We start from the raw sequence: 21,502 nt of genomic DNA on the forward strand, positions 1-21,502 counted from the left end.
GGTTTTTCAGATCATTCTTTACTTTTAATGTGATGGATTTTGCACCTTCTAGATGAACTTCGGCTGGAAAGAGCATTTGTAGGCAGAAAAGTGGAAATGAATAATGGAGTTTGATTGAAGTTAGTGGGTTGTACTTTGAAGTGATGTTTCTTTCATTCCACCATACACACTTTCAGGTATATCTGCAAACGCACAAAGCTAGGAGTAGGTGGATTTTCTGGGGTAGTTCCAAGGAGTGTGAAACAGAAGAATTTCTGGAAATGCACAGAGTGGACAAGAAGTCACACTTTCACACATATAGAAGCATTGTGTGTCCACACTATTTGCGTCTTTTTATATGACCCCTTGTGTTCTAACAGACCCTAGGAATATTACTAAGCTGGTAAACCTTTGTACAACCCTCACTAGCTCAACTGTCCCAAGTTCCACTTTGGCGGAGTTTCAACTTTGGAAACTGATTGGCTCACTAAGGCAACCTACCAAGCACTAGCGTAAAAAACAACGAAGGACTCACCTTCCCTAAGTTCTAAGTTCCTAGTGGGCCCACCTGTCAGAAAACAAAGTACAAGCACTGTCTTTTTTTTTTTTTTATTGTTTTTGATGGGGGTTGAATTTTGGTTTGACAGTTTACCTGTTCTCATTACTGTCTCTAAATTATTGGTAGCTATATTTATACTAAATGTTTTAATAAATCAATTGCAAACGGTAGCCGAGCACATTTTTTTTTTTTTTTTTTACCAGTGTTAAGTGTAACACATAAGCTTCTCTTGTTAGGTGACCTTTTAATAGTGCAATTCTTTTTTGCACTCACAATGTTAATGTGAGTACTTTGTGTAATATTAGTTGTTTCCATATGATTTTATTTTAGAGCGGTTTAACCCCACTGCATGTTGCGGCACATTACGATAACCAGAAAGTGGCTCTGTTACTGTTGGATAAAGGTGCATCACCCCACGGAGCTGCAAAGGTAACTAACCCAAAACTTAATACCCTGTGTCATTGGGGATCATTTTCTCTGTCTGAAGATCATGGTTTTGTTTTTGGATGAAGATAATGCATTTGGAAAATAATTATTTGTACATTATTCCTAATAACTGTGGGCAAGTAGATACGACTAAATTTGAAGTCCCTATATTGGAATTCTATATCAGTGGATTGGCACTCTGCCAGCAATGGAATGTTTCATTATACTAAGAAGTTCTTCTGACCAATCATGTTGTCATGGACAGTAAGTGGTGACTAATGAAGTTGGAATTCATTTGGCATCAGACATCTGCAGAACATGATCTGTGGGCTGGAGCATGCAGATCTGATATCTACTCAGGGGGGAGAGAGCGTCCACACTGACCTTTAAATAAAAGGAGTAAATACATTGCGTGATAACAAGGTCTTATATATAGACTGTCGGTTTAATTAGGAGCAGTCAGTCAGGAGCCCACAGTAAAACACAGGCACCATTTATTTTACATCTAGCTCTTTTACTTAATGTTAACCCCAAGTAGGAGGTACAGCATTAGAGTATTATAGAATTAAAGATCCATGATCCTCAACACACATCTGAAGCCAAATCATTTCTCAGCCCCTGGTTTGTTTCACGGTATTTGGGTAATACAGTGCAGGACAGATGTACTGAGAAGTACGGGAATCAAGGAAACACAAAAAAGGACATTTATGAAAACTATTCTACAGGTAACTATGAAGAAAGCTCTGAGCAACCAATCAAACGTTAGCTTTCATTCTCCAAACTGTGCTAGGAAAATTTCAATGAGAGTATGATTGGTTGCTATGGTCAAAATCACCAACGTAGTAATGTGCGAAGCAGTTTTCCAAATTTCCCCCAATAAATGGAATATTTTATTACAGGTATATGACAGATACAACACTAGTGAGGACATTTATAAAAACTGGTGCAGAGAGGTATTGTTACCTATACAAGATATTGACTTCTTGTACCTCTCAGTTTGCTTGTTTGGCTATAAGCCACACTGCTTTACCTTTATTGCCCCATAACTACAACATCATGTAAGCTATTTTACCAGCAGTGTCTCTTTCGTTACAGAATGGTTACACACCTCTACATATTGCTGCAAAGAAAAACCAGATGGACATAGCGACTACCCTGCTTGAATATGGAGGAGATGCCAATGCAGTGACCAAGCAAGGGATTGCCCCTGTTCATCTTGCCGCTCAAGAGGGCCACGTGGACATGGTGTCCTTGCTTCTCACCAGAAACGCTAATGTCAATGTTAGCAACAAGGTATTAGTAGTACCAGAGTTGGCTTTACTTTCTACTTGTTCATATAGTATTTATTATTATGATAAGCATTGATTTACATCTCAACAACATATTGTGCAGAACTACAGTATCTTATTTACTCATTAGTTTTTTTTATTGAAAGCCCGGAAACATAAACTAAAAAGAGGGTGTGAAACTGGCCCTCCTCTAAAGAGGAAAGGCCTTACTACCCCCGAGACCAAAAGGTCCCTTAGCAGGCACGGGTCTTCAGACCCCCTTTCCTGCAAGGCTAGGGGGGCCCTTTTGCCCCTGTGATCTGCCGAAGCTTCACCCAGGGCACGACAACTGGCCCATCCCATGGAAGCGATGGCATCGGTGGGTTCAGGGGTCCGGACACCTCAGTGCAGCACAGCCACGCCTAAATTCTGGGGGAAATTGGAGCCCATAAGGGCCTACCCGCACCCCTACAATCCATGAAGCAAAAAACACAAAAGTGAAAGTGACAAACAAAAGGTGTCATAAATAGAAAAGTAAAAAAGTGTGGAGCGGTTACGGCCCCAGCCTATTGGCTGGGCTATTTTAAACATTTTGTCGCCCAGCCAAAAGGCTAGAGCAAAAGAGTAAGGGCAGTGCATAAAAGGAAGTGGTCTGATGTGCAGGGTGCCAACATAATCACGTGTTTAAGGTGCAAGACCAGTGATTTGTGGCACCTCTGGGCGCCACTGCAGGGACACATTAGTCCCAGACTTTCAACGCCCCATGGCCAGAGGAGCAAGCACAGCTCTGTCACAACTGCACTTGATCATAGCCAAAGGGTATCTTAGTAAGTCATATCAATCCTTGTCTAATATTCCTATCACAGACAAATTAGAGGTGATTTATACCAGTATGTTTTTTTAGAACATCAGAAGAATCTCTTTCAAACTTCAGGAGAACAAAAAAGTCCAGTCAGATTGCGCCCTGGCTGTAATTAAATCTACCCAAAATACCATTGGGCCACCCAAAATACCATATTGTTCTTAGCTTCACGACTGTGGGCTAGATTTACTAAGCTGCGGGTTTGAAAAAGTGGGGATGTTGCCTATAGCAACCAATCAGATTCTAGCTTTCATTTATTTAGTACCTTCTACAAAATGATAGCTAGAATCTGATTGGTTGTTATAGGCAACATCCCCACTTTTTCAAACCCGCAGCTTAGTAAATCTAGCCCTGTGACTTCCAAACAAGAAGACAGACCAGAGGACGGTATAAATCATTAGTTTCACAAGGTATTGCATCAAACTGGGAAATCTAGTTTGCCTTTCTGCTTCGGACCTTAGGCATAATTCCCTTGTGCCTTTGGCAACAACTTGGCAACAAATATTGCATAAAAAAGTAAGATGGGAGGTTGGGCACACAACACCATAGGCCAGGGATGGTGCTGTAAATTAAATGCCTCAGCAGTATCCATGAAGAACATAAGGAAGAGGTTCTTCACCTGTTTCGCTCTGGGACATAGATTAAATCAGAAGACAGCTTTGAATTAATTATGTATTAATTACTGCTCCTACCACTGTTAGAGAAAGCTATTAATTAGATTTGTGTACTAAATAAAATTAAAATGTAATTAGTTAGCAGAAAACATTTTTGCAAAAATTATATAATGCGGACCCACCCTGAACTGCATGCCAACCTATTTTTGGGATGTGACCAAAAAGTTAAGAACTTCCTTGTAAGGTGAGAAAGTGTTTACTATAAAGCAAATGCAATGCCCACACTAATGTATCTCTTCCCTATTAGGCACTTGCTCTGTCGCTAAATATTACATTGTTATGTCACAATTGTTACTTTTTCCTACAAAAATTCTGTGGATAGTGTTGATAAAGGGTTGGAGATTTGCGCTCACCTCCCAATGGATGCAGGAGCTGCAAACAGGGCCAGGGATCCCTCCCTAGTAAAACAATGGCAAACAAAATTTTCCTGTGAGCTCACTGACTGATTAATTATGATACCAATATATATTGTATAGTGTGTCAGATATATATTGGTTGGTCACCTCTAATGATTGAATGCTACTCAATAGTGTATAAGGTCTCTTTATTGATCCCTATCCATATATTGGCTAAGAACAGGAAAAAAGCATTTAATAAAACAATTATAGATCTTAATGTTACATAAAATTATGCTATGTTAAAATACATTTCTGGATAGAGCAGATAAATACAGTACTATGCCTGGTATAACATATAGCGAGTCCACTAATGGACAAGCTCTTTAGATAAAATGTGAACTTCCAATTGCCTGTATATAAAAACTAAAATGGAAAAAATTACATATAAGAAGATATAAATGATATAAAATTATATATAGGTATCTTAGGTATACAACGCTAGACAACGGAATTAAAGACAATTGAGAAATCTATAATGATGTTGCCTGACATCCCCAGGCTGGGATGATATGATGTTAATAATACAGTGTAACCAGATATCTCAATATAATCATGCAGTGATAGTTATGTCCATAAAATGAATGTTCAGATTATGATGAGTGATCACATATAAATGGATGAAGCAGTGGTATCAGATGTAGCAGGAATGTAGCAATCCGGACCCCAAGGTCACTACAGTAATAATCGTGGATGATTTATTATCATGAAAAGAGTCTTGGCTGGATTAATGCTTTGATATTGCTGGGTACTAAACGAATGGTGAGCAGATCATCCTGTGTTCAATATTAAGGTTCCCCATACAGTTAGGGCTATACTTGCGATTGGAGGTGTAATACCAGACTTGGATATCCCGCTCTGGAATGGGCGCGAGTGAGCTGTATCAGTGTCCAAGTAGAGTCCACATAAGCGGGTGATCAGTCCCGCTAATGTGGAGATGGAGCAGCGGTCCACGGGCAGCGTGCGGCACGCTTCCGGTTCTAACTTCCGCGTCTGAAGTCACTTCCGGTCGGGTTGCTATTGGCCAATAGACGGATGAAGGCGGAGTCCCAACGCGTTTCGTCTTAGAAGACTTTCTCAAGGGAGATATTCCAATATTGGTGGGTGTTCCTTTATAGAGCTTCTTAGTGATGTAATAGTCTCTGATTGGGTGATAGCGCTGTTAATCTGTCTATGGTCCATGATTTGCCTAATCGTTCAGATATTTAGGCACTCAGAATATATGAACCCTGGGGTTCATAGTGCAGAATTAACCTGTAATGTGATGGATTTGGACAGGATATCTATCAAGTTTCTGTTTGCATGCCTATAACATATATCTCAGGATAACTTTATTGGTAACTTGCTACTATGCAAATATAATTAATATATGTGTGTCTGACAGCTGGAAATGTGGTATAAATTGGAGGGTTACTAAATAAAACATCTGCAAATAAAAATCCACGCAAGATATATATATATTCTATTATACTAATCTTAAAATGTCGACCTTGGCATGCCTAAACAGTTTGTTTGTGAAGGTGTTTACAAGGATTGACTTCATGTGTGCATATGGATTTGTACACATAGTGACTGGTCTATATGTTGAATGGAATACACAAAGTGTGTATGATTAATACAATATTATGCGTAATAAAGGACATATTGCTGATCTAATATATTCCCTGCATAGATATGTACAATAGATATAAATCTATGCATGGTTGAAAGCATGAAAGTGATCTGATATAGTCCCTGCATATAACAATACCTAGTTCATGGGATGTTCACATTGTACCTCCATTATGTAGTAAACATACATGGTCATGATATATTTGATGTTTACGTTGTGATGACAATGTAGGTTATACTGCTAATGCCGATCACCTGCCTATAAATGCCAGTATAATCATAATCCAATTGGAGAGGTGAATTCCCACTGCACTAGGTGTTCTCGGGTAGTTTCCTATCCCGTTACTTACCTAGCTCCACCTTGCTTGGCTTCCAAGTTCGGGTGGGTTTGGGCATGGCCAGGGTGGTATGGCCGTGGGGTTTGGACCTCTCTCATGGATAAATGAAACAATACCTGGCCTGGCAAAGTGTCGTACAGATGGCACTACCGTAGGAGGACAATTCAGCACATCAATGCAAGGTGAGATCTAATTCTATGTTTAATCCATTAGGAGTGAGGGTTCTGACAAAATAAATGGCTTTGGATTCCTCCCTATTAAGTTTGGGTATTATATTACCCCCTCTCCAATTTTGGGCCACTTGTTTAATACCAATAAAGGTTGTGCCTTGATGGCTGCAGTTGTGGGTATCCTTATAGTGTCTGGATAGATGGTGATTTTCAAACCCTATCCTAATATTTCTTAGATGTTCCCTGATTCTAATTTTAAGGGTCCTAATCGTTCTGCCGATGTACTGTTTGCCGCATTGGCATTGCAGTAAATATACCACATTGGTACTATTACAGGTGATGAATTCTTGAATTTTAAAGATTTTCCCATTAGAGGTCGATGAATATTCTAGGACAGGTTTGGTACTCCTGCATTTTAATGTTTTGCAGTTGGAACATGTCCCACAATAGAAGAAACCTTTTGTGGGTATCTGTTGACTAAGCCAGTTAGAATCTGTTTGTTGGATATTAGAAGGAATATAGCTAGATGTAATGGAACTTTTGATGTCAGGGGCTTTTTTGAAGACCATTTGCGGATACTCAGGAAGTGTCGAACCCAATACTGAGTCTTGCTTAACAATGTGCCAATGCTTGTTCAGAATTTTCTTGATGTGGATTGCATCTCCTGAATAGTTTGATACAAAATAAATGGGTTCTGATGGATTTGTTTTGGGGGGTCTGGTGTCGTTTGTTTCTGGTATGTTTTTGTACTTCAAAAGGTCATCCCTACCTGTATCTTTCACTCGCTGATAAGCCTCATCTACATGTTTATCATTATATTGTTTTTCTGAAAACTGTTGTTTCATGATATCGCTCTGTGCAATATAATCTGTCATATTTGTGCAGTTGCGGCGTAAACGCGTAAACTGGCTAAAGGGAATACTCTTTAGCCAGTTGGGGTGGTGATTGCTGCTCGAAAGGATAAAACTGTTAACATCCACTTGCTTCCTAAATGTGCGGGTGGCTAATTGGTCATTTCCGTTGTCTAGCGTTGTATACCTAAGATACCTATATATAATTTTATATCATTTATATCTTCTTATATGTAATTTTTTCCATTTTAGTTTTTATATACAGGCAATTGGAAGTTCACATTTTATCTAAAGAGCTTGTCCATTAGTGGACTCGCTATATGTTATACCAGGCATAGTACTGTATTTATCTGCTCTATCCAGAAATGTATTTTAACATAGCATAATTTTATGTAACATTAAGATCTATAATTGTTTTATTAAATGCTTTTTTCCTGTTCTTAGCCAATATATGGATAGGGATCAATAAAGAGACCTTATACACTATTGAGTAGCATTCAATCATTAGAGGTGACCAACCAATATATATCTGACACACTATACAATATATATTGGTATCATAATTAATCAGTCAGTGGATAGTGTTATAATAATAAAAATAGTTTCTCAAATTGTTATCATTGTATATTATTTTTATTCGGATGATAATACAATAAGGAGTTATGTTTCTACATCTACACTTTAGAGTTTATAGCTTGACCTTTCCACTGACCCTTAAAATATAATTGCTGTTTATTCTGTTTTTAATCTTGAATACCCTCAGTGGCCACTGTACACCTGCTCGTTAATACAAATATCCAATCAGCCAATCACGCGGCAGCAACTAGATGCATAAAAGTTTGCAGACATGGTCAAGAGGTTCATAAATGTGACCCAAGTGACCTTGACCATGGAATTATTGTTGGTGTCAGATGGGGTGGATTCAGTATCCTAGAAACTGCTGGTCTCTTGAGATTTTTACGCACAACAGTATTTAGAATTTACAGAGAATGGTGCGCAAAACAAAAATCATCCAGTGAGTCACAGTTCTGTGGGTGGTGATGCTTTGTTAATGAGAGAGGTCAGAGGAGAATGACTGACAGAAAGGCAAGAGTAGCTCAGATTACCATGTTGAGCCTTGAAGTGGATGTGCTACAGCTGCAGAAGACCACACCGGGTTCCACTCCACTCTAAATCTGCAGCATCTGCGTGATGCTGTCATGTCAACATAAACCAGAATCTCTAAGGAATGCTTGTAGAATCCATGTCACAAAGTATTCAGGCTGTTATGGGGGTAAAGGAGGTCCTGCCCAGTACTAAAAAGCTGTACCTAATAACGTGGCCACTGAGTGTATATTATATGTGTATAGAGGAGATATGTAAGTATTCATATCCTATACTTCAGCATAATCACTTGATAGCTCAGGTAGATTGTGACAGAACTGACAGAATCTGAATTTCACATAAATCTTTTCAGAAAGAAACACCCTCCTCCTCCTCACATAAATGTGTACGGTTTGTTTGTACTCACTTACTTCATTTATCTTTCCTGTTAAAGGAAAGAGAATCCTCTCTCGGCTTCTGATTGGCTTATAACCTGTGGTTGAACCCGACCATTAAATGTGTATTTAACACATGGTAAAAATATGAATTGATCTTAAGATCCTTTTTCAGATACAACATCAAGGAAAAGATTAAAGGATAATAAAGTGATAGGTCATTACTGCTCTGTCATCTGCTTAATGTCAGCAGGTTTGGAATCACTAGTGCTAAAGATTATTCATGATAGTGATTTAAGTCTGGCTGACACTGGGCAGATAATACGGTGGTGGGGGCTGAATGTATGTATACACAGGGCCCCTTGAAGAGTGGAGGGTGGCAAAAGGTGCCTCTTCGATTTACCCTTGTAGAGAGGGTATATGACCAACTATAAACGAGAGGTTAAGCATTATATGTCACCTGGTCAAATCATTATAAACCCTGTCAATAGGTAAAAGAGATGTTTCCCATAGATGCACTAATTAATGAGATTTGTTTGTGCGGTTTACAGAGCGGACTGACACCTCTGCACTTGGCGGCTCAGGAAGACAGGGTCAGTGTGGCGCAGGTTCTGTCCAACAACGGAGCAATCACCGACTCCTCCACAAAGGTATTTTATAAGTTTTATATAGTATGTCTGATTCTCAAGCCTTCTGCGCTGTTTGCACAAAATGATTCAGTTAAAGATTTCTAAAAATATTATTGTGCTTTCATAGTGAGGGATTTACTTAGTGTTATCTGTATGAATCACCATTCATTTTCTGATAACTACATGAAAATTACGCAATGTTTATTTTAATGTGTGTAAGAGAGTAGAGATAGTAAAGGTTTTGCTTTCTAGTCTAAAGACAAGACATGGTGCCGTTATGACTGGATAGCTGGCAATACAGCCCGACACCAGAAAATTTCATCCATGGATAGACATGTACTTGCAAGAAAACCTAGTTACACGTTTCATAAAGTTAAACAAAAGACAAATGTCCATCAATATCAACCTATTGTCCGATGTCACCTGAGTAGTGGTAGTTGCAGCTAGCAATACTAATTCTTGTAGGAAAAGCCCTCAATGCTGGCAAAGACTATCATAGTCTGACTACCCTTACATTTTACCCTTACCCTTACATTTTACCCTTACCCTTACATTTTACCCTTACATTTTACCCTTACCCTTACATATTACCCTTACCCTTACATATTACCCTTACCCTTACATATTACCCTTACCCTTACATTTTACCCTTACCCTTACATATTACCCTTACCCTTACATATTACCCTTACCCTTACATTTTACCCTTACCCTTACATTTTACCCTTACCCTTACATATTACCCTTACCCTTACATTTTACCCTTACCCTTACATTTTACCCTTACCCTTACATTTTACCTTTTTTTTATGTAAGCAGCATTTTACATAGGGCTATGCAAATAAAAGGCGAATAGACAACGTGTTAGCTGTAAAGGAAGTTGGCTGATGGAAATTGTATAGGTATTGGTGGAGACAGAAAGATACTAGGAAGGGAGCTCAATGTGTCTCTAGAACCGTCCACAGAGACACATGGCGTCAATTTTGAGATTGGAGCCTCCACTCATTTTTCGGCAAATCTCAGCCAATTGAATCTCCCCCTAGGAGTCAGGTTGGCTAATATAAATGTGGCACTGGACAGTCTGCGATCAGGCACAGAACATAGAAAAATATAACTATGGACAATGAAACTGCTTTAGATTTGGTCTTAATGTGTTGCACTGTTTGTCCTTATGATATTGCAGCTCGGATAATCTGTCCATATTGAAGTGTACCAAGTCGCCTGCACAGAGTGAAGGCTGACGTTGTTTAAATCAATCAGGGACATCTGTTTATGGCTCCTGCCGCAGAGATGTCTCAGGTTGTTAGTTCATTTATTGGCTGCATTGTCATGAAGATTGGTAACACTCACTGTACGCCATTTGTAAAGCACGTAAGTTGTCAACTGCAAGGTTAAAAAAAAGCAGCTTTGGTCCTGTTGTTCGCCTTGATTTGCACAAGTGCTCCTAGGTCGCTGCAGAGGCTCATGAGCTAATGGCGCAAGATGGCGATGTTTGCAGAGTTGGAGGGGAAGAGTTGTGCAGAGTGAAAAGGATTCCTAGTACAGTATGGAGTAGGCGCCTCATTTCTCAGTGCAGAAACAAGATTTACTTTTTGCTGAGTGAGATTCTTGTAAGGTGATAAAAGGAGTGCAGAGGGAGCATTGTTACGGGGAGTTCCGTGCTAAGCAGAGCAGCACACTGCTGTTTTCACTCCACGTTTTTGCACCCCAGAGCTGGTGGTCCTTGGATCCTGTCTTATACTTTTAAAGGGACTGTAGCAGTATTTAGTTCAAACATGTAAAAGTATAGTACACTGCATAGGCAAACCCGGGGGGGTATTCCTAGTGCCTGGAAACCCCCCTCCAAGCCTGGGGCACTGTATAATTGAGGTGGCTGGACCCTGCTCCCGCTTCACACGGCTCTGCTTAAAAGGGAGAGTTGCGTGCACCAAACAGTAGTTCACGCAGCATTGCCCATGTATATTATGGTGATAGAAAGAGTTGGAGAGCAGCCAAGCACTGTCTAATATTATAGCCACGCCCCCATGCATGCTGGTCACTGGCGGCGTGGTGTGGAAACCCCCCTCTACAAATCCTGCTTTTGCCCCTGCACTGAAAAGGGAGGTATTAAAGGGGTGCAATGTTTTACTTTGGTGTGAAGATTACACTTCCATACTGTGCCACTCTCATCAGCTGAGCGTTTCGTAAAATGACCTTCACTGCATGTAGACAACTGGTGCAATATGTGACAACAAGATCATGATCCCAGGGACTAAGAGCCTGCTACTATGTTACTGCTTGCCCCAATAGTAGACAGAGATGAAAGCCTAAGCTCTGCCTGATTCCTATTGTTCCTCAATGACTAAAATAATTACACACTATTGATTTGAATTACATGTTGCTAAAGGCATGGAACATGTGTGGACACAATGGCAGTTTGTGTGGTTAATAATTGAATAGATTAATGTATGATTTTTCATTTTTACTTATTTACCATCTTAATAACCAGCAACATTAAAGTGAGAAGGGAAAGTCCAAGTACAAGAAACAACATAAATATACACAGAAGATACAATGAAAACATGCCCAAAGGCAACTGCATGTAACAAACAAAAAATATAATGCGAAGAAAAGAGAAACAAACATAAAATGCAGAATGAGCAATGTGAATAAATATTTATCACCTGTCTTTTTAATGATGTTTTACAGATGTACTACACCCCACTACATGTAGCCAGCCACTATGGGAACATTAAAATGGTTAATTTCCTGCTGCAGCACGGTGCTAAAGTCAATGCCAAAACCAAGGTGGGTTAAATACATGTACTAAAGAGATGAAGAAGGTTAAAATATATATTTTGTTTTCCCATTTGATTTCAGAAGAAAGAAAAATTTCCTATTGGACTATGATGAATTGAAATGTAGTTTGCATTTCAATTAAAATTGATTTTATAAATGTGTTTTCATATGTTTATACTATATTTAGTTTTGTTAGCTCTTTCTCTCCATTGTTATGCATTTTTTTTTGTTTCTGCTGAATAACACTGCACCCTAATAACTCTCTTTCCCACTCACTACATTGGGTTTTACAGTACCTAAAATTTAGCTGATTGAGAGGTGGAAGTGGAATATATGTATAGTACGTGTCACTTATTAGAGCAGCATGGTCATCTTATTTATACTGAACAATATATTTAGACTTGCACAACTGACTTGGAGCCTGCAGCTTCTGGGCTTCTCTCTGTACAGTATGTAAGATACAGAGGCAGCACAGGATGATCACTTAGGTGACAGGGGATCATTTATAATGGGCACCCACCTGCTCAGCCAGTTTGGTCCTTTGCACTCAAAGTGGCTCGATGTCGTAACAGGTGTGGTTTGCCAAATAATCATTGTGTATCAGATTTGATCAGGCAAAACAGCACCTCTGGTTGGTCACGTTGTTGCATTTATGGTGTCCTGCTAGTTTGGTAGCAAGTGCAAGCATGTACTTCGGCCCATCCTGCAAATTGCCTGACATGTCCTGTTCGGCCAACATTGGCTGTAACTGGTTAATGTGTAGTTACTAATGCAAATATGCTCAGTTTTGGACAAAGGCCACACAATGCCTAAATCCAGCCCTTGTTTTATCATCATATTACCTTCAAGAATTGAATAAAAATCATATAATCATTTAAATTACTAGCCACAACTATTGTTTTTATACACATGGGAGGTGTGGAGCATTGTAATGAATGAGGGGAGAGCACCGCACTAGCATGCCAAGGGAACCAAACTCCAGACCAGAGCAATTTACATAGATTTAACGATAATCCGTTGCTGTTTTTTATGGATTCTATTGATTGTTCCATTATTCCCCAATTGCTCAATAAATATTTCGTACTGTTACAAATAGTTGTACACATGCATAAAAATAAGGTTCTGTGCTTATCTGTTCTACTGATAATGTATGTATAGCAATGACACCCTGTTTCTTATGGGCGTTGATAATGTTTTGTTTTTTCTTTTCCAGAATGGATATACCCCTCTGCATCAGGCTGCTCAGCAGGGACATACCCATATCATTAATGTACTGCTCCAGCATGGCGCCTCCCCCAATGAAGTCACTGTGGTAAGTGAGATTACAAAGACGTCTCACATTCATAACACGTGTTCAAGGTAACACATGATACAGAATGCCAGACCAAGGTTTCACACCTTGCAGGACCTTGTCAGGATCGTTAATCATTCTTCTTATCTTGTTTTCCTAAACCTGACTGCTATAAATATGACATATTTATTACATGTGTAATGTAGTTTTGAATGTTATATTTACTTTAATGGTTTGACAGATATTAGTAGTGTATTAGTGCATAGCGCTCCTCCACGATCCTTACCGTGATTACAATTCTCTCTTAGGCACCTGGCAGGCACGTCTGATTTGATATGTAGTACTCATTTGCATAGTAAACAAATAGACATTTCATTTTTCTTTTTGGCACTAGCTAAACTATATTGTATCTATTTTCTGGCAACTGTAATAAAGAGAACAATTTAATAAAATATCAAGTAAGAAATAAAACACATATGGCCTCTATTACGAAGCGCAAGATGGATGAAAAGCAGCATAAAATCCTTTTTGGTTGTGTCACTCCTTCAAATTGTACTGGAGCGCCTGACTACCTGCTGGGGAGCCTGACTACCTGCTGGGGAGCCTGACTATCTGCTGGGAAGCCTGACTATCTGCTGGGGAGCCTGACTACCTGCTGGGGAGCCTGACTACCTGCTGGGGAGCCTGACTACCTGCTGGGGAGCCTGACTATCTGCTGGGGAGCCTATCTGCTGGGGAGCCTGACTACCTGCTGGGGAGCCTGACTACCTGCTGGGGAGCCTGACTACCTGCTGGGGAGCCTGACTACCTGCTGGGGAGCCTGACTACCTGCTGGGGAGCCTGGCTTTCTGCTGGGGAGCCTGGCTTTCTGCTGGGGAGCCTGACTATCTGCTGGGGAGCCTGACTACCTGTTTGGGAGCCTGACTATCTGCTGGGAAGCCTGACTACCTGCTGGGGAGCCTGACTATCTGCCTGGGAGCCTGACTATCTGCTGAGGAGGCTGATTACCTGCTGAGGAGGCTGACTACCTGTTTGGGAGCCTGACTACCTGTTTGGGAGCCTGACTACCTGTTTGGGAGCCTGACTACCTGCTGGGGTGCCTGACTACCTGCTGGGAAGCCTGACTACTTGCTGAGGAGGCTGACTACCTGCTGGGGATCCAGGCTATCTGCTGGGGAGTCTGGATTTCCACCAAGGAAATAAGCGCAGGAGCTGAAGTTTGCAGTAGCCAATGGAAGGACTTTGGTGAAGTGAAAACATTCCTCTCTAAGTATGCTGTTGGCGGACCAATGCCAAAAACGACATTTCATTTTGCAGAGATTATTAAGATGAGACAAAGGGGTGGAGATGCCACATTTTAAGAGCGTTCCTTGCTTTATGTAAGGACACATGTCGATTTTCACCCCACAGACAATCTCTTCAACAGCTGTGAGCTGGTCAGGGATTGGATCTTGTCCTGTATTTTTAATGGGAAGGATTTCACCAGTGCTATACAAAATTGGTTTGAGATGCACATCCAGTGTGCTTTGTAAATAAGGTCCAATGTGAAATAAAATAGCTGACATAAACATGTACAGTCATAAAGTATGAATATTATTTAATACTAAGTATTCTTTAGGAGAGTAATGATCTTCACCTATTATAAAGTGCTGCCGTAAATCCCATACAAATGAATTATTCAAGGACACAACATGCACATGCTTTATGTATATTCTATGCAGGATGTTTTCTCCTAAACCTTACATCATCATATATGAATGTCAGTGTTATCGTAGTACAGGGGAGCTGCGTTAGACTCCGATGTGGGCGTTTTTCAGTCCGTCAGTACTAATGATACCAACAATATTGTGTTTTCTTTTGCTTTCTAACAGAATGGAAACACCGCTTTGGCCATCGCTCGAAGGCTGGGGTATATTTCTGTCGTTGATACTCTGAAAGTAGTGACAGAAGAGACCCTGACTACGGTTGTGAGTGAACAAACATAATTACATTACTACTAGTGATAACCAATAATGTTCTAAAATTTAGTATTTATTTAGTAACAGAATTATTTTATTTTCATAAATGGGAAAAAATGACAGATGCCAGGTCTAATCCACTTTGTCAGTATACTTTTAGTACAGCTTTCTGCCCTTGCTGTTATTGAATAACATTTGTTTATGAACAGGTGATATTGATTAATTACATTATCACATCAACGATAAACATGTGTGGCCTTTTTATTTGTAGGGTTATCTGATTGGCCAAATGTTACACTTAGAGATGAATTGTACTAATTATTTAGGTAATATTGTAATGCCTCCAGATTACTAATTGGATAATTGAGAGGGCTCTGAGTCACAAAACCAATTTATTGTTTTAACGGTTGAATTGATTTAAATAGAACTAGTAAAATGTGTATACGCTTTGAAGTAAAAATATATACTTTTCTCTATTTAAATTGTTGGGCAGATAGGGCCGTGCTGCTGGTCAACTGGCTGTATTTTATGAGACTAGTCCAGTGTTGGCTAACCTGTGACACTCCAGGTGTTGTGAAACTACAAGTCCCAGCATGCTTTGCTGATATATATAGCAGCCTATTGCTGGAAGGGTATGCTGGGACACTGTCAATTAGTGCAGGTCAGGCAATTTCCAGCGCCTTCCTACTTTTTATTGTCAGATTTGTTTGTTATAGCTTGTCACACTTATTTAAAATGCCTGCTGATATGTTATTACTGATAGGTGTCTCTTTCTTTGATTAAATGTATTGTTTTATTACTGAGATTAAGGATAATGTGCGGTTAGAGGACCCCCCTTATGACCCCTGAAGTGTATCAGGCTGGCTATCGCTGCTGAATGGACACTTTACACAGAGTACCAACATTGAAGGGTGAAGTATAGCATAGGAGAAGTTCCTGCTAGGGGACTTGCCCAATGAAACCTAAAATAAAAGAACTGGATTTCTACTATTCTTTGAATTTAGTAGAAGTATTAATAATTAATTAAACTAATCTTTTTCAAATTTGTCATGTAAATGGAAAAAGTAGTGTACACCCCATGTCTTAAAAATCTTAAGAATGGAGGTAAAGCCTAATGATTGCAACTGTGCATGTGTTTGATTTCAGGGGTTTGGAACATATGTCTCAGTGAACTCCAGGGATAGTTCCATCTGGTTTTCTTTCTTTTTTTTTTCTTTTGACTAAACCATTTCATATTACAAAATTCTTACTATTTGGTCATATAGGGCTGGTCACTTCCTTAGGGTAACAAAGCAATGTTGACTATTTTTTTTTTTTTTTTATCCCATCAGATGGTGACTGAAAAACATAAGATGAACGTTCCGGAAACAATGAATGAGGTTTTGGACATGTCGGATGATGAAGGTACGGAACTAACTTGTATCCTTCCTTTTTTATCTGTGTCATCGACAATCCGATCCAGAAGTGGGGATGCAGTTTTATTGCCCTGAAAATGAGGAAACATTAATCAGATAAATGTGAAACTGAAAGAAATTGACAGTTCTGTACATTTCAATTATAAGTGTGAAATGCACAACAACTTTTTATTATTAACACATTTGTGGTTTATGCTAGAGTGTGAACTGTGCCTTTATTAACCTGTTCATGTCCCACATGTTTGCTTGTGGTAACTGGGCAGTTGTTATCAATTGTAAATTCTGCACTTTTACAGAGAAAAGCCACAGGTTTTCACAAGATTTACCACAAGCTTGTGTTGGATAACATTTGTATTTAAATGTAAACAAATGCTGTAGCAAAATATATAAAGATAAATATGCCAACTTTTTAGTTTCCTGGAGGGGAGGCAAAGTGTGAGGAAGGAAGGGGCGGGAGCACGATGAATCGCGTCACAGTGGCCCCGCCCCATGATGCAGCGATGCGAAAGATTAATTTTGCCACAGGGAGGCGGGGGAAAAAATGACACGATTCATCGCGTGGGAGAGCGGGCTAGTAGAAAATAATATGCACTGTTGGTTTGAATGTTTATATAGCATACAAGAAGACTGAAAGTAATATTTGGAAACTTAGCGCTACATCCTATTTATATATTTAGAGTTATAAATTCTAACTAACTTTTTTGTTAAAGTGTATGCGTTATTCATTCATATATTGGGCCACATTTAGAGTTTGGTGCATTTTGAACCCCAAAGTTACGCAAAAAAAAAAAAATTCTGTCACAAAAAATGTGTGTGTGTTTAAATCAGAACAGCAGTATTTCAGCGTCAGGCGTATGTTGTGTGCGCAAATGCATATACTTACCTTATATTATTGGTACACAATATTATGTAATGGAGTGTCATATACAGAAGAAAAAATAGTGTTTTAAAAGGGTTATTAATAAATGCAAAAATTACATGTTACATATAAAATGTAATGAAGTACAAACCCCCCCACATCCGTTATTTAATGCCCTATTATAAATCAAGTGGGAATTTCATTTCCTGTAGTAATTTAAAAAAAAAAAGTCAAATAAATAATCCAAAGACGGCTGTGACTTGATACAATATAGTTGCGGCACTGTGACTACGGTCAGCTGGAGGGGTCAATGTGCAAACAACCAATCAGAAGCGGCTATATAGTCATCATCATCACCACATATCTTGGTACAACTCTTCTAGTGCTAGTCAGTCCAAATTACGCTTAAATATAGATACACACATATTTTGGTAAGCATGCACAGTGTGGAAATGCATATATTTATGACACGCGTGTACAGCGCTAAGTGAGGGCCAGTGGATGCAGCTATTTTGGGGCCAATATGCATGAGAATGCAGCCCATTAATTCACTAGGTTCCACTGCTGTGAGGCACGGCACTGTTCATAGTGTGCTTATCAAGACTTAGCATATACCATTAGCTATGCTGGATTTATTTATCACTGCATGTCAGATATCAGTCAGCTGAGGCAGCAATGGTTTCTACAATACAGGAAGTGATCTCACGGGCCATCTGCTGCAATATCAGACAGAGTGACCACAGAACAAGATATGGGAAATTGTATCGATGTGTATTTATGTGTATTACAGCATGTTGATTTGATTTTTCTTCCCTTCTTGTTGCTGTAAACAAAATAAATTGTCTCCATGGCTTTTACAAATGAAATATGAATACCTTTATAGTGCAATGTTATGTGTATCTTGTTACAAAATATCTCCTGTTTACTATTTTTGTTTATTTGAATTACACAGTTCGTAGTGCCAATATTCCTGAAATTCTCAGCGATGCTGAGTATTTGTCAGAAGGGGATGAAGGTACATCGCTTTTTACCAACTGCAGTGGACTTAACTAACATTTATCAGTAATTTGGGGCTCTCACAACAACAAGATGAAGGGTTAGAGGATGTGCGATCTGCTGCTAGTATAAATGTAATATGACACTACAACTTCATATTATCTACAAAGGCATCTTGCAACTTTCATAAATAAGTATGTAATATTCCCCCTACAAAATGTAAAGTACTAGTCGGCTTACAGTCTTTTGGGAATCAATGTGTGGCACAATGCTACACTCTCCAGTAGCTTCAGTGCTGTCAGGTTCATGACATTGTGCACAATGGGGACTGGGTACTATCCGAAGCAAGGAGGGTACATTGTGCATTCCCCCCTCTATTGTCTAAGACCTAGGTTCTAAACAGTGTGGTACGTGTGGACTAAGGGGTACCTCAGATACATAAAAGGGGTCAGTCCGTCAAATATAAGTCAAAATAACATTAAATGTAGTAGTAAATAAAACATATATAAAACTAATTAGAAGAGCTATTTTAAAATATTTAAATACATTTACACACATTTAGGGGTCTGTTTATGACCAATCGCAAATTGCTCACGTTAATTTTCGCAATGATAAGAAATTAATTAAAGTGGCAATTTATCAGAATTGATTAACTGGGACAGTGGCTCTGATACGAGCCTGTCCCAGCCAATAATCTATATTCTATAAAGTGATCAGTTTACTAACAGGTTCTTAGTGGCCTGGCTGAATTTACAATGGGGGAATACGAAGCCTGCTGGGGAGGGGTCCGAAGATCCCGTTCCTGCAGTCCTTTCCCCATAGGTTATAACAGCTAAAATCCGGGGTCAAGCTCCAAATTTTGGAGCAAAAATTGCAGTCCCCGTAGACACCTATGGGAACGGAATTTACGATTGAAGAGGTTAGTACTATTAGACTCTGTGACCCTCTATTAATAAATAGCATTGAAACTTGCAAATGCGTCAATCACCCGAATCAAACCTCTTCAGAGATTCAAAAACGGGCTCCTAAGGGTACTTGCCAAATATTTAACATTGCAATAGTGGTACATGGTACAACAGTCCCTAAATGGTCCCCAAGTAAGATTTCTTTATTCCATTGGAAATCTTTAACTCCCAATACTTATTTTCCCATAATTCAGCCTCCTAACATACGTAGGCATAGATTCCTACAACTCTTTTACCCTATTTGGAATAATGGGAATGGTTTTATGGCTTGAGAATAGGTCACATGACTGTCAATGTTTTTCATGCCATAAATGTGTGAGTCCTGCTTTTGTCACACATACGTATGACATCACTGCATATGTAAAGTATAAGAGTGTTGTCCTTCTGTTTGTTCTCTCTCCATAAATTAATCTAACGGCATAAAAATACAACGTGCCAGTGGTGAAGAGCAGACCTGGCAGTAAAGACACTGTTCTCCTGTGGCAGTCCTGAAGCTTTAGAAACACTGAGTGCGTTCAATGCTGTGTCCTCGAGCTTTGTCATGCCCAGTACATCTGCCCCAATATGGCAATTTCTTGTCTCAGCTCTGGTTGTACACATTAATATATTAATATTTAGATTTTACAATAATTAAATCTGCAGTTGAGCTGCTACAAACACAAACAAAACCTGTTCTTGATTATTTTATACTTGAGGGTATTAAATCTTATGCACGAACCACCAGATTCACGTGCGGTTTGGATGCTGTATGCTGCAGATGTTGAGCATCCAACAATTCCAGCAATTCAGCTTATTGTCTTGGTAATTGCTGGAGCAGTGTAAAAAAAACCTGCATGTAAAATAAAAAAAAACAAAACGAAAATAAAAATAAAAACAACCATAAAAATCCTTGCATGTCGTATTGATTGTGAAAACAACAATTCTCTTACTGTTATTAAAAAAAAAAACAACTGGATCTTGTTTATGTTGTTTGAGCTCCAAGTTACATCCTTATTATAAAGTCTATCTGTCAGTATCAATGTGTGTTTTGCTCTCAAACCTATGCATTAACTCTGGTTTCTGGTATTAACTGCACAATATCTTTTTATTGCTGGTACTGCTCTGCTTTATCAATGGGTAATGGGTGCTACCAATAGTTTGAGCTATTAATGAAATGTCTTGTTGTTGTTCTGTCTAGAGCCTAAATACTATGTTCATATAATTGTATTTTAAACATGTGTCTACTATTTTTATTGTATGTAAAATATAATGTATTTAGAAACCTATTGCCTGATGTGGTGTCAGTGACAGATTACCACTGCCTGGTGTTCTGGGCAGAACTCTAATTGGACCACAATGCATTGTCAACACTTATCTTTATGCATAGTCACTGCCTGCAGTGCTATCACCAAGCTTCATTTAGACTTTGTCTGTATCACATAGGAGCAGACAGAATCTAGTAGGGCAGGCCACACTGCTAAATATATGCATTCCAAAATGCCAAGAAAAAAAATGGATAGGAGAATGGGAGTAGCCATGACCTGCTTATGTCACATGGTGGCACCAGTAGTCACACCCCCAAATGTGCCACGACCACACTTGCAGACCAATAAGCCAAACTTTGTTTGCCCTCGGAAAGTTTGTGACGTAAAAATAGGACACTTTGGGGATATACTAAATAACACAATGGATCATTTTGCCCCACATAGCTGTAGGCCCCATAACAGCTGCAGCTCCTACTACTATGGAAGTTACACCCTTGGAAGCTCTACGTAAATCATACAAAGTCCAAGACATAGACTAACTCAGTCATATGTCCATCCCTTGCAATGTTATTACCTGCACCAGTATTACTAGTGCTAATATGCTCTCTACAGTTCTGATGTCCAGCCTACTACCCCAGCGGCCCTAGCTTTAATTCTTCATGTAGTTCCTGTTCCCATGAACCTGCCATCTCTACCATGCTGGTGTCTAGTGTGAAATAAGGACTTTAAGTATCTACTTAACTGTGTGCGAAGTGT

At 39.3% G+C, this 21,502-nt stretch overlaps 1 protein-coding gene across 2 annotated transcripts in view; it reads left to right on the forward strand.

The window, feature by feature from the left end:
• ANK3 (ankyrin 3) overlaps positions 1 to 21,502 on the forward strand; it is a 517,804-nt gene that overhangs the window by 384,147 nt on the left and 112,155 nt on the right. For both annotated transcript variants that reach the window (XM_075216346.1, XM_075216345.1), the window contains 8 exons: positions 869 to 967; positions 2,060 to 2,257; positions 9,163 to 9,261; positions 11,929 to 12,027; positions 13,232 to 13,330; positions 15,181 to 15,276; positions 16,599 to 16,671; positions 18,494 to 18,556. In XM_075216346.1, coding sequence (XP_075072447.1) covers positions 869 to 967; positions 2,060 to 2,257; positions 9,163 to 9,261; positions 11,929 to 12,027; positions 13,232 to 13,330; positions 15,181 to 15,276; positions 16,599 to 16,671; positions 18,494 to 18,556 — 826 coding nt within the window. The remainder of the gene's footprint in view (positions 1 to 868; positions 968 to 2,059; positions 2,258 to 9,162; positions 9,262 to 11,928; positions 12,028 to 13,231; positions 13,331 to 15,180; positions 15,277 to 16,598; positions 16,672 to 18,493; positions 18,557 to 21,502) is intronic.

Source organism: Mixophyes fleayi, chromosome 6 (genome assembly GCF_038048845.1).
Source record: "Mixophyes fleayi isolate aMixFle1 chromosome 6, aMixFle1.hap1, whole genome shotgun sequence".
Lineage (NCBI taxonomy): Eukaryota > Metazoa > Chordata > Amphibia > Anura > Limnodynastidae > Mixophyes > Mixophyes fleayi.